The 13,240-nt window shown below is 40.3% G+C and overlaps 1 protein-coding gene across 2 annotated transcripts in view; it reads left to right on the top strand.

Moving 5' to 3' along the window:
- The first annotated feature begins 310 nt into the window (after positions 1-310).
- LOC147062665 (partitioning defective 3 homolog B-like) overlaps positions 311-13,240 on the top strand; it is a 79,596-nt gene continuing 66,666 nt past the window's right edge. The window contains exons 1-3 of one of the 2 annotated variants that reach the window (XM_085911261.1): positions 311-842; positions 4,716-4,817; positions 12,176-12,350. In XM_085911261.1, coding sequence (XP_085767387.1) covers positions 726-842; positions 4,716-4,817; positions 12,176-12,350 — 394 coding nt within the window. In that variant the 5' untranslated portion in view covers positions 311-725. The remainder of the gene's footprint in view (positions 843-4,715; positions 4,818-12,175; positions 12,351-13,240) is intronic. The other variant, XM_085911176.1, reaches the window with a different exon arrangement.

Raw genomic sequence — 13,240 nt, forward strand, 5'->3', positions numbered from 1 at the left:
CACGCACGCACGCACGCACGCACGCACGCACGCACGCACAGGTAGATTTTCCAATTTAAATAAATCATTCTTTCAACGTAACATGGATGAAATATACATAGTTTTTGGTATGATTTTAAAGTTTAGCCTTGAAAATGAATTTTGGAGCTACAGTATAAACAATATAGTATATTTATATTTTGAGAAAAAAAAAGATATTTCCTTAAACGTCTAAGGATTTTTGCCACCTGATGAAATTGGCTACCTCCTTAATTATGCAGAGCATTCATCTGTACCCTTGAAGGAATATATTTTTAAGAAATACTGAATAAGATCATCAGGATTCTGTGTTTTTGAAAGAAAAAAAAAAACTTAAGCCATGGTGCAATTGCTGATCTCACGCGAGTGATTTCCTGAAGCGCCTCAGCCTCTGTGATTTCTTCCGGGTTTGAGACCTGTTCGTTTTGTTTGGGTGTATCGACCCAACATGACAGGACGTGTGCTGCTGTGATCGCGTTTGTGATGCGCAAGGTGGTTGGGGGGGTCTGTCAGGACAATGTTTTGCATGGATTTCCACACCTGTGCGGCCAGGTAAAAGCGACGAAGCGACTCGGAAGTTGATTCGTCCCCGATTCGATACACCTGTCGCTCCCTTTTGGACGCGCAAGGAGCAGAGGTCGACCACACAGCGGGCTTTTTCCCCAAACCCGATCTAATATTTCCAAGAGGACATTTGTGTGGCAATTATGAAGGTCACGGTGACTTTTGGAGACACAGCGGTGGTGGTTCCGTGCAAAGCCGAATGGACTGTACGGGATTTAATCGACCAATCAACACGAAGATACCGGAGGATTTTGGATCAGGTAAATACTAGTGGATGATGAATTAAAAACACGCACATATTTGCACTTGTTTGACAACATTGTGCGAAATCGATTGTGGAACAAACTCGTAGTCGATAGTCAGCATTCCGCTCATTCTTAAAGTTTTCAACCACTATCGGTTACGTCATACGTCACGTGACATAGTGATACAAACCAACGCTCAAAAACTAGAAATTTCTTGTAGGTGCGTTTCATTTAGTATGGAAGAAAACCACCAACATTGTAATATATATATATATATATATATATATATATATATATATATATATATATATATATATATATATATATATATATTCTAAATTACGTTATGACATGATTAGAAGGAAATCTACATAATTTACATGCAAAAAAATAAAACGGCACCTTTTTGACAGACTTTGTGAATAATTTGCATTTCATGTAATACTTAATAAAATAACGATTTGAGATTTTCGTTTTTCTTTTACACTTAAGTTGTCAGATTCACCGTTCAAGCTGTGCTTAGAATTGGTTTTGTTTTTAATTCTTTGAAAGAGTCGCTGAAAATATTGAGATATATTATTTGAGTCACCAGGGAGAAGGCAATGCATCATCATCATCATCTTCTGCATGTATTGATACACTTGACAATCATTTGTTTATTTCTCCTGGAGGTTTTGGAAAGAGAGTGAAGGGCGTGTCTGTTATACCTGTAAAATATTTACAGGCATTCATTACAGTGGAATCTAGGTTTACGCAAAACTTATTTTTGAATGACGACAGCTTGAATTACAGACAGTACTGGACTTGATTAAACAATATTGTTTTTCATTGATCAATTTATTGGAAACAACTTATTTTTGAAGCTGGTCCAGTTTAATGTTAGAAAGAGCTGTTTTGACATGTCACAAAGTTGCCACAAGGGGTATTTTTCACCACTCAAAATCCATTCACCCACAAATAACATAGTGATTGGATGATCTGTCTGAGGCGGAATCACTCTTTGATTGATTAGTGAAATAAGTGAGTGAGTGAGTGAGTGAGTGATCTTGAAGTGCTGTATAAACATGAACTGATCCGGAGACTTTACCGACTCGCGTTGTGTTCGGCGACTCTCATTTTCTAGAAAAGGATGAAAACAGAATTTATATAAAAATGAACACATTTCTCATTTAAGAAGTATTAAGAGCCCCCCCCCCCCCCCCCTTGAGTGACATGCAACCGACACTGTAATGTAGGTATTGTATCATAGTCAGATTTTCGATTATCACAACTACACTATTCCTAGCTGAATTTAGACAAATGGTATTTCTAGAAATTTGATCTTTTGATTAGTCAGCATAGTTTGTGCTGTTACTGTATATACTCCTCAGGGTGGGATTGCGAGAAGCCCCGTCTGTCAACACGGACAATAGCTTCCCGCTAAAAGCTCTAGTATCTCAGTGGGCAGGTGGAAGTTGACTCTTTAATGCCCCTCTATGTGGCCGCAGTCTAGAATGTGAGCGGCAGACAGAAGGCTTTGTCCTCCGAGTGATGGGGAATTAGGATTGGTGACAGGCTGCGCTCTTATCATCTGGCCGCTCCATGCGGCCTTTCCCTTGGCAAGTGGCGGGTGGACAAACACACCGAGACTCACACACACACACTGGGTTTCACTAACAGCCCACTCAGCCCATTGGCCCCTGTTGATTCCGAAGAAGTCTAATTGTGAGCATGTGATTAGATTACACCCGGGGCCTCGATCACTCTTTATCGGGCATGTTGATTAGTCGCTGCAGATGCTGACTCCACAGCCCGCGGATTCCTCCTAATAGAAGCAGATGATCACGAGGACATTACATCTCTGCCGACAACATTCAGTTAACAGCCATGTGAACTCCACATCCTTAGGACAACGTCAGAAAGCTGGTTTTAACTTTGCCGGAAATCTTTTCTGGATAAACTCCCGTAACTCTCTAGTTATTTCCCAGTAGAGATTGCCAAAACGTTTATATGCCATTCACAGTTTTAGAAAACTACTCTTAATTTGTTAATGTTTGAACATAGAGAGAGACTTTTAGTGCAGTGAGTGTTATTGTCCAACCTGAAATATTCATACCTGTTTACTGTCGTGGTGCAAGTCTTGAGAAGCAATTCTTGAGTCTCAGTAATCAGAGAGAATTGATGGATTTGAACCCCACAGGAAAATCTCTGGTGAGATTTGAAGTGAGGCGATCATAGCACCATTGCCCATATCGCTCATCATTGTGGACTAACGTCGGACTACATATTGGACTGGACAATAATCAATCACAGTAGCAGACAAATCCTAGCACAGTCGGGGATTTAACACCATGAGTGGTGATGAACGGGACAGTTTGTTGTCTGGTTATGGATCACGTTAGCAGCTGATCATAACAATAGCATGTTCCACTAAGTAGTACTAAATATGATTGTCATGAATGGGTTGAATGTTTTGCCTGTTGAAAGTAAAATTCTGGTTTGACCTTGAAGGCCACACTTGTATCATTTGCCATCTTGACCTATTTTGGTTGAACTAAACTAAGTACTCTTGCATATAGATCATCATTTTGTACAGTAATAGTACAATCCTGCAGGGTTGCCTAAATAAGACTTTTGCTAATTGGCAGAGGGGCAATCTTCTACATTTTCGGTAGAAAATTGTGCCTTGAATGGTTATATCTTTTTGTGATTTCACTGCATCTGAGTTACTCATTGTTTTAAATGGTTTACTTAATCCCAAGTACACGCCTGAGGAAAACGAGGGGCAGAAGAATGTAAGCCATCAAGTTTGACCGGTTTGTCCTGTGAAGTGCACATGCTTTGCCCTGATGTTGTTGCAGCAGATCCACTTAACTGTGATAGTGAGGTGGTTTACAGCACAATCAGCACAATTTGATGGGATCCACTTGTCCTCAGTCAAAAAAGGCTTTTTTTTTTATTGAAAGTAATAATAATGATAATAATAATGCTTCATCTTTAAAAAAAAGAAAAGTCATGCAAAATGCAACAAACTTTGCCAATGCAGAATTTATATCTAGAATCTGATTACAGCGTGCACTTGTACCTTGTAAAATGTTCAGTTTATGTGGAGAATAATAATAATGAGCTCCATATCCTCCGAGGTCAATTGAGAGAAAAATGCATTAGTCAGTGAACTTCCACATTAATGAATGTTTTCTTTTTGAATAGATCAAACACTGTAGCCCGCTCAGTGTCGTAGCTCTTCCAATACAGGGTGTGTATGTTTTGAACTCTGTTTGCATTGTGATAATGAAATCAGCCTGGAATTTGACCGCTGGCACCCCACCCACATAACTGAAGAGTTTTTCTTTTTCTTCTCTCTCTCTTTTTTTTTCATTCCAAAAACATGCATGGTAGGCTGATTGAGCACTTCAAATTGTCCATAGATGTGATTGGGAGTGTGTATGGTTGTTCGCCTGTGATTGGCTGGCAAGCAGTTCAGGGTGTCCCCTGCCTACTGCCCAAAGATTGTTGGGATTGGCTCCAGTGCGCCCGTGACCCTAATGAGGGTCATAAGCAGTTCAGATAGTGGATGGATATTATTCTTGAATATTTGTTTCATACTTGACAAACTTATTTTCAACACTTCAGCCCATTTATCAGTTGTACTGCAGATTAGAGAAAATGAGTGCGCTGAATAAATCATCAATTTGCACCCCTAAAATTTCTGGTTATGAGTCACAGTGCTCCTAACAAAAAAAAAAAAACAGCTCAGTCTGGAGCTCTGTGCTACTTTTCAAATATATTATTAAATCTCACATACACACTGAAATGCCCTATTTTCAAACCACCGCTGTGAAAACATCAGGCCGTTCAACAAGATGTAAACAAATTGTCGCTAAATTACTTTTTGCTTTTTGTGTGCAGCATGGGAGAAGTGGGGTGAAAACCCTTCACCTGGAGTACCCTGATGGAGGCATCCTGGACATGGATGACCTGCTGACAGACCTAGTGGAAGATAAGGACAAGGTAAGACAAGAAAGTGTTCTTTATTGCTCTTAGGTGAGCGAGGTGAAGCTTCAAGGTGGAGCTCAGGTTTGCTTTATTTTGATGTTTTAGCCTGCCAGGATGATTGCGGGGCTTTGCAGCAAAACTTTTAAGTCATCTGACAGTCTGTCTCTCTGTTTTAGAGACTGAAGGGGCTGCAATGATACTTGAGTTTTGTATAAATTTGCACTAAGGTATAAATAATACAGATAAAATAAATAATAAATAATATAGATAAAATAAATACAATAAATAAAATAAATAATTGCCATGTTTAGACCCTTCCAGCCCCCCCAAAAATCTAGAGTCTACATTTCATTCTCATCTACGTTATGTAGGATTATTTTGTTATTTTTTTTTTTTTTTTTTACAAGTGCTGCACACTATCCTCCTTGGTATTTAAAATGTAGGAAGAATTGTATGCTTGTATCTGTGTGCTTGTGTGCAAGTGTGCCAAAACAGTTTCAGTAAAACAAGGTGACAGAAGTGAAAAAAAATGGATGTGAAAGTGTCAGCAGAAGTGGGAAAGACGCTGTTTCAATGTCTCAGAACAGAGGCATCATTTTCTGGCTGCACTGTATTAATGTGTGCATCGTGTTTGTGACTCACAAGTTTTAATGATTCCATTCCAAGCTTCTATCTGCCAATGTCACAGCTCAGTTCCGTTGCTAACAAGTCAGACTGGCGTCAGCTGCCTTCGCTCGGCTGTGGTTCTTTTGGGCAATTACAGGCTTTGCTGGAACCTTTGCTACTGAGGAACTGTCCTATTTACCTTGTTCAGCTTCCACCCGATTCTCAAAACAACTTCCCCACTTTCATCTCCACTCTAATTTTATTCTTTTGCTTTGCTGCTGATGAAAAGATGGCAAGGCAGTGATCCTCACCACGTGCCAATCATCTGACTCGTCTCGTCTCCAGCCTTCCAGACGCTTTCAGCTTGCGCAGATTAATGAGCTGCGCCTGGTTTTTGTGATTAGCCTTCTTTTGTTTTTCTGTCTTTTATTACCTTGCCACAGCAGACAGATTCTGTCTTTAGTGTTTTTCTTTTTGTTCCATTATTGTGGCCAACGGCATCATGCTATCAATCATACCGTGGTGGACTCATTGTGAACGTGTGCACCAGCACAGCATGGGCCCTGTATTAGCGTCGGATGCTAATGAGTTACAATGGCTGGCTGTTTGCACATGCATACACACACACACACACACACACACACACACACACACACACACACACACACACACACACACACTGACACGCACACACGCACACACGCACACACACACGCACAATAGAGCGCATACAGTCATTAGCCTCTCAGTCACCAAACAGCCTCATAAATGTTTGTTGAGCATATACAGTATTACTCACAAGTACAACAATGCTGCAGTCTGAAAATTATATTCTCTTGATTAGCTTTAAAATGCGTGTCATTTGGAATCGGTGACCTGTCACGTTGACACACTGTAAATCTCGTTTGATGCATTGTTTATTTAAATTAAAATAATTCGGTGATCACTGTACGCATTGTCAATGTGAACGTCAGTAACACTGCCACTCTGCCACTTTCATCTGTTCCATCTTAAATGTCAGCTTTAATGGGTGACAATAGCTAATAACTTGTGGTAATCCGACAGCGAGAAACTTTGTGTGAGTGAATAAGATGTGATCATGGGGAGTACTGCAGCCTTTGATGCTTCATGACACCTCAGGCTCGCCCACCCCCTTTGCTCTGCGAAAATTGCCATGGTGAACAGCGTTTGATTGGCATGTGAATAGCGGCTCAGGAAATTGGCCCAAGGTTCAAGTGCGCTAATTAGAATACCTTCAGACTCATGCCAGACTAATCATCATGCAGCACGCTAAACATTTTCCATACGTCTTAACCTGTGAAGTTATTCAACACCTTGTCTGACATGCGGGATATTAAGACTCTGGCTTGTCACGAATAAAGTAAATCAATTCTAGTACATCTGCTTGCTGTGTACATAATGCCCCCCCCCCCCACTTCTATGTTTTCTAACATTTATTAACTCTTCAGCCTAACCTGAGCGGAACAAAAGCCACTCCCACAGTTGTACTCATTCATTGTCTGCTGCTTAGCTTTTCATTCCAGGCAAGATTTGCCTCTGAATTTTAATTGACTTAGCACGGGCCACTGTGCTAGCTTCCGACTTTGACTGATGGACCCCCTCCAAAGTCATTTGTCAGCTCACCAAAGCAAAAGGGTAGAATAAGCCCTCTTTGTGTTCTTGCCCCCATCGGTTGTGTTGTGACTAACGGAGGTCGTGAGGGGTCAACGTAATAGCAGATTGTGCCCCTCGCTGCCACACTTATTACAGTACACTGTTATTCTGTCAGTATCACAATCACCCATTAGCTGCTTTGTCACGGTTATGAGATCCCAGTGGGAGTGCAAGGTGGGGCTACCTTTTCAAAGCCTGCACGCACACAAGCTTTGAAAGACACAAAGATAAATCCGCTTAATAAATATCGAGCATTTTGGCACACGAGCCTGGTGAGAAGCAGTGCACACCTTGTTATGAGTAGAGCAACTTATTTACAGATGACCTACTCTGACTGGACTCATTGACATCGCGGTGGGTTGGCTGAAGTCTGTTGTGCTAATAACTCAAATCAGCTGAGACTCACACTCTGAGCAGTGGGACACTTTCACTACAACGGTGGGGATGATGAATGCGTACAAACCTGAATCCAGCTCATTTAGGCTAATGTTTAATGATTCTCTAGTGCGACTGCACAGCTGCGTCCAGTGTGAGAACATCCGCATTGCATAAACACATCTTGTTATATTATTATTCTATTTTCCCGCCTCTCAATAATCATCTTCAAGATGTTTAGCCTAATGATTTTCCGCTAATGTGTCTGAACTTGAGTTATCCTGACATGTGGAAAAGGAGATATATTTACATACGCTGACTAAAGTGTTTGCGCTTGACATAAATACATGTAATACATGATGAAAGAAATTACAATATTGCCATTTTAAATTATGCAATAAAACATAAAGTCTCCCCTTCAACTAGATTTCTATTTTTAGATACACCTGTGAACGTTTCCTCAACACTAACAGTCAATAACGATTTCTACTCAAAACTGCAGCGTCAGGGTGACAGTTTATCGCAATTGCCAATGTTCCATTTTTATATCACGTATAATATCCATCCTTCCATTTTCTGAATCGCTCTATCCCGATGTTGGTCATTTTTTAAATTTTTCTGCAAGTGCTTCAACAGCGTAGTGGTTCACTTTGGTGCAGTGGATTGGTCTGTCAGCTCCATCAAAGCAATGTTATGTTCAATGTGGATGTTCCATGTGCAACTGCTGGCATTTCTTCAAACGACAAGCGATGAACATGCACAAGTCGGTGTGACAACACCTCTGCATAAAATTATTATTATTATTTTTTTTTTTGAAGGTCTCCCTCAACACAGCCTTGACAAGCTAGATTAGGCATCTATTTCTTCACTTCACATCACACATGTATATTTCGGTCTGTGTGCTATCCCCCAAATCTGGTACTGTGTTGAGTAGATTTAGGCTGGATTAGCCCTGAACTCACTCGTAATACATCCAGTTTTCTACGACTACCAGTAGTAACCATTACCACTGCCACACCTAAAAAAAAAAAAAACACTTGCCAATAATGGTAATGTGGTTTTCAATGCAGAAAAATGACTCCAAAGTGTTTCACACCTATATTTTTTATACCAATTGTTTTGGTTGTGGGGAAAGCAATTTTTATTAACAATCTTAGTGATGAGTTTGATAATGTACAATTGCCTCATTGAAGCAAGTTAGTAATGCATTACTCTAGTTACAAAAATAGTCAAATCTATATTATTATTATTATTATTATTATTATTTAATTGTGTAGCTTGTGTAAGAGAAATGATTAGGGTAGCAGCATACTACACCCTTTGAATTATGCATCGTTCCTTCAAAGAAAGAATGAAGGATGGCGAAGGGGGCATTTGTGAGATGGATGACAACGGCACAAAAGCAAAGTATCTCAATAGACTGCTACCTCACACACACTTACTCAAGAGCCACACACACACATCCAAACACAGCAGCCCAGAAGAAAAATGAGCTGATTAGTATGAGGCAATGAGAAAAGGAAGTGAGTGTGGGTTTTTTTAGGCTGTCTGTACGTGCGTGTGCACAAGCTGATATTGACTCTTACTAACATGCAAAACTGTTTGGCTAAAGCAAGGTGTCACTGTTCATCCTTTTTGCAGTCTACACATTACCCTCATAATATTCTTTATTGTGCAGATCAAGAAGTAAAGTAAAGGTGCAAGTGATACATTCCAGTCACACCCGAGAGAGGTGAAACTATGATATTGAAAAAAAAAAAACACAAAAAAAACACACTTTGAAGTATTTCTTACTTATTCCTGACTCTCTTGCTGTCAAGAAATGGGGGACTATTATATAACACCATTTTGAGGAAACAAAGACACTCGCATAGTTCTCTAAAGAGGCAAATCATACATTCTGTGTGTGTGTGTGCACAAAAGGAAGTGGAGGGGTTTTCTCCAGTCTGTACGGCATTGCATGCAGTTAATTTTAGCAAATGATTGAATACATTATTAATGACGCATCTGTGAGTTGTAACATGTAAACAACGCCTACCCTTTTCTTACATCTGCGTCTCATTTGTCTGGCCACTACCAGCTCAGTGGCCTAGTAGTAGAGTGTCCGCCCTGAGACTGGAAGGTTGTGGGTTCAAACCCCGGCCGGGTCATACCAAAGACTATAAAAATGGAACCCATTGCCTCCCTGCTTGGCACTCAGCATTAAGGGTTGGAATTGGGGGGTTAGATCACCAAAAATGATTCCCGAGCGCGGCGCCGCTGCTGCTCACTGCTCCCCTCTCCCCCAGGGGATGGATCAAAATCACATGGGGATGGGTTAAATGCAGAGGACAGAGCCCTTTGAGACTGCTTGTGATTTAGGGCTATATAAACTTGACTTGATTGATTGATTGATTGATTTGCTTATGCTGAAAATGGAAACCAAATGATGCACACTCACACCAGTGTCAGCAATCAAAATGTGTTGCCTATGTTTTAATGATTATTCTTGTACCAGGAGTTAATGAAGGTTCATTCTCAATACAACCCCATACGTCTCATCTTCTCCCTTTCCCCTAGAAATGTTTGTTCATGAGAACCAAGACATTAAACACCAAAAGTGGTGTAAATCACAAAGACCTTCCTAGATGACAACACTTCTCAATAATAACTAACATTGGCGAGCAAAAAGAAAAAAGGGGGCGCATGCATGGACAGAAATGAATATTTATTTCATTGTAATGACGTTCGTTGGATTAGATGTACCATATGTTGGTGTCAGCGCAAGCCTTACTAAACGTTTGAAAACTGTATGACCAATTGCCATTCTTCCTATTTCAAAATAATTTTAAAAACAATCAGTACAACAGTGTCAGGTCCATCCTCGTCTGCTGTCGCTGTTGTTAACTCGGCAGCACTTGTTTTCTTTTTACATATTCTCTCAAAGGACCGTTCTTGCATCCTTTCCCATGTAGTATGAGAATCTTTGTTTTGTGCTGGCCAGTTGCTTCTCTCTATCTACTTGGAAATTGTAATCCTGCCAAATATAACCCATTCTTAATAAATGTACGTACCTAAAATCTGATTGTGTTTCCTCTAACTGTATTGTTAATTTTTTTTATATCTTGAATACTTAACAAAGTCTATTTATTGCTACTCTCCAAGACTGCCAACAAAGTCCACGAAAGCCACTGAATACAAATTTCACTTCTTGAGGGCGTCTCACCTTTTGTGTTATCTTCAAAAATACATAGAATATTGTTGCCACTTTTTTGAGAATAATGCATGCTAGGTTAAAATCATCCTTAGGACTTTGTGTGTGTGCTTTTTGTGTGTTCATTCGCACGTATAGCACTCCGCCCTTGGGAATCTTCATTGATTGATGCAGTCAGCAAGCTCAGGGGGGGAGAGAGACGGCCGCTGGGGATGGATGGAGATAAGAAGGGAAAGAGGAAAGCTGATAAAGGAAGAGCTAGAAATGCATTCATCAAGAGCCACAATCAGATTGTTTTGTTGGTGTCAAGTCTTTTTTTTTTTTTTTTTTTTTTTTCTCATCCTCTCCTTTGCAACTGCCAATCCGCTGGAGTCTTCTCTCCAATGCACGCTTGTGCACAGTGAAAGCATGCAAGTGTCAAATCTTTCCATGGGCAGGTGTCATGCTGATATTAAATCATGGGAGGTTGAGGAGAGGGACGACATCATGGTGAGATAGAAAATGTGTCACACTGTCTTTAGTTACTGCAAATAGTTACACGCAAACACACAAAACTGTTTTCTTTTTATTTGTACACAGTTACAGCCCTTAACTTTGTTAGATTTCTAATGAGACCACCTCCACCCTCCCATTATCCACATTATCCACACATCAGCAGAGGCGTAGCCCCACTATTGATGAACGCGCTCTCATTTGCTCTACTAGAAGCTGAGTCCTTGTCTCAATTAGGAGGCGATTTTGGAAATTACATCCAGTCAAAATTAGAGCTGTCAGGATTAGGTGAATAGTCACAATTTACACTACCATTCAAAAGTTTGGGGTCACCCAGACGATTTAGTGTTTTCCATGAAAACTAATATAATAACAAGTTACAGCGCGTTTTTGATGTACCGTCATGTTTGGTTACACTCACATGTTGTAGCGTGTGCTATGGATTACAGAAGCATTAGTCGGTGAATTCCAATCAAAACACAGCGACTTATAAGTTTGGAGTGACACTGAATCATGAACAGCACACCTGCTCTTGCGTCAGTTCTCGCTCGTTCTGTCCCTCCCTCATTCCCATACTCTGGGACAGAGTGATGTGTTGGGAAAGTTGGAAACAGGAGCACTCAAAGTAACATTTATAAACATGCCATGAATGCTGTTGCAAAGCTACAAAGTTCAATAAAGGTTTAATGGACTGTATCATCTTAATTGTCTTCATCTTTAATTTGCAAATAGCTGTGATTTGATTAGTCGACTAATTGCATAGAAGCTCTCACACAGAAAAGTGATGTTCCTTTTTTTTTTTTTTCCTTTTTTTTTTTATTCTTTTTTTTTTTTTAGTACTCCATATTGGGAGCCGAAGAACCCGATACAGGCTCACACAGTTGAATTCACAAGGAATCTATTTTTGTAATTGCCCAGTGATTCTGTGCGATTGGCCAATCTGTCATTTTTCGCAATGGTTTGGTCCAACTTCAGAGGGATCTTGAAATGTACTGCAATGGTGGAGCTCAAATTGACACTTTGTCTTTTCCAGCTGGTGGCGCTGTTCGAAGTGCAGCGTGGGATGACGGACAGCCCCAGGGAAAGTATCTCTAATGGTGATTCCAGTGCTACACCCAGTCCTGAGCCCCTGAGTTATTATTCACTTGTGCAGCTCCAGGAGCCAATCAAAGGGGAGATAGAAGTCAATGAGGCTGCCCTCAAATCAAGTAAGTCTGTGGTTTTTTTTTTTTTTTTATATTTTGATTTTATTTGTACCTAGGACTACTGGATGCTGAACAAATCCGTAGATTAACAACTCAATTGATGAACTCCTAATTTAGCAACACATCAATAAAACAGCAGTACATTTTTCTTCACATCCAAATGTCCCAGTAACTGTAAGAGCCTCCATTTCCCAGCTGAACAGACACACACTTGTAAATCTGTCTCCACGCCGTGTCAAGATGCCCCAGTCCACTTTTATCAGCTGTGTGTTGCCCACTATGCTATTCAGCCTATACCACCTGCCATCCAGTTAACCACCTGGCTTCTTCAGCCTTGACCCGATTCCATCTCATTTCCTCCCAGTCTCCGCACGGCCTCACATCCTAACTATATTTTGATGACTGTACTTTTTGGCTGAACATGAATGGATTTATTATAGCCCTTCCTGCTCCTCATCCAACAGTCTTGTCGCACCATCCCGCCTCCAGCCCAAATGAACCGACTAACTTAGTTACAAAGTGATCCTGTGAAGAGCCGGACTGACGTCAAGACCTGGCTTTTGTTTGTTAAACATGCGTACAGTCACATTAGAAAGTATCTGTTCTGGTTGTTATTTCAGATTTTTTTTTTCACACCTAAATGCTTCAGCTCATTAAACCAATTTTAAAATTTCCAAGTAAATCTAAAATGCACTAAGTATGCAAATTTTATTCAGATAGAGAAAAGCCAAATCTAAAACTATGAGAAAAAGTAAATACCCCCTATCATATACAAAGTAATATCGGAACAAAAATGTGTGTATGTGTGTGTAGATGCATATATCACAGTATACGTATCCACATTGTTTGTGTACCTCATTTTTGACCAACCATGCAATCTCAGTTTTCCTCTA

Source organism: Syngnathus leptorhynchus, chromosome 1 (assembly GCF_054491065.1).
Source record: "Syngnathus leptorhynchus isolate UIUO chromosome 1, UIUO_Slep, whole genome shotgun sequence".
In the NCBI taxonomy this organism is placed as follows: Eukaryota; Metazoa; Chordata; class Actinopteri; order Syngnathiformes; family Syngnathidae; genus Syngnathus; species Syngnathus leptorhynchus.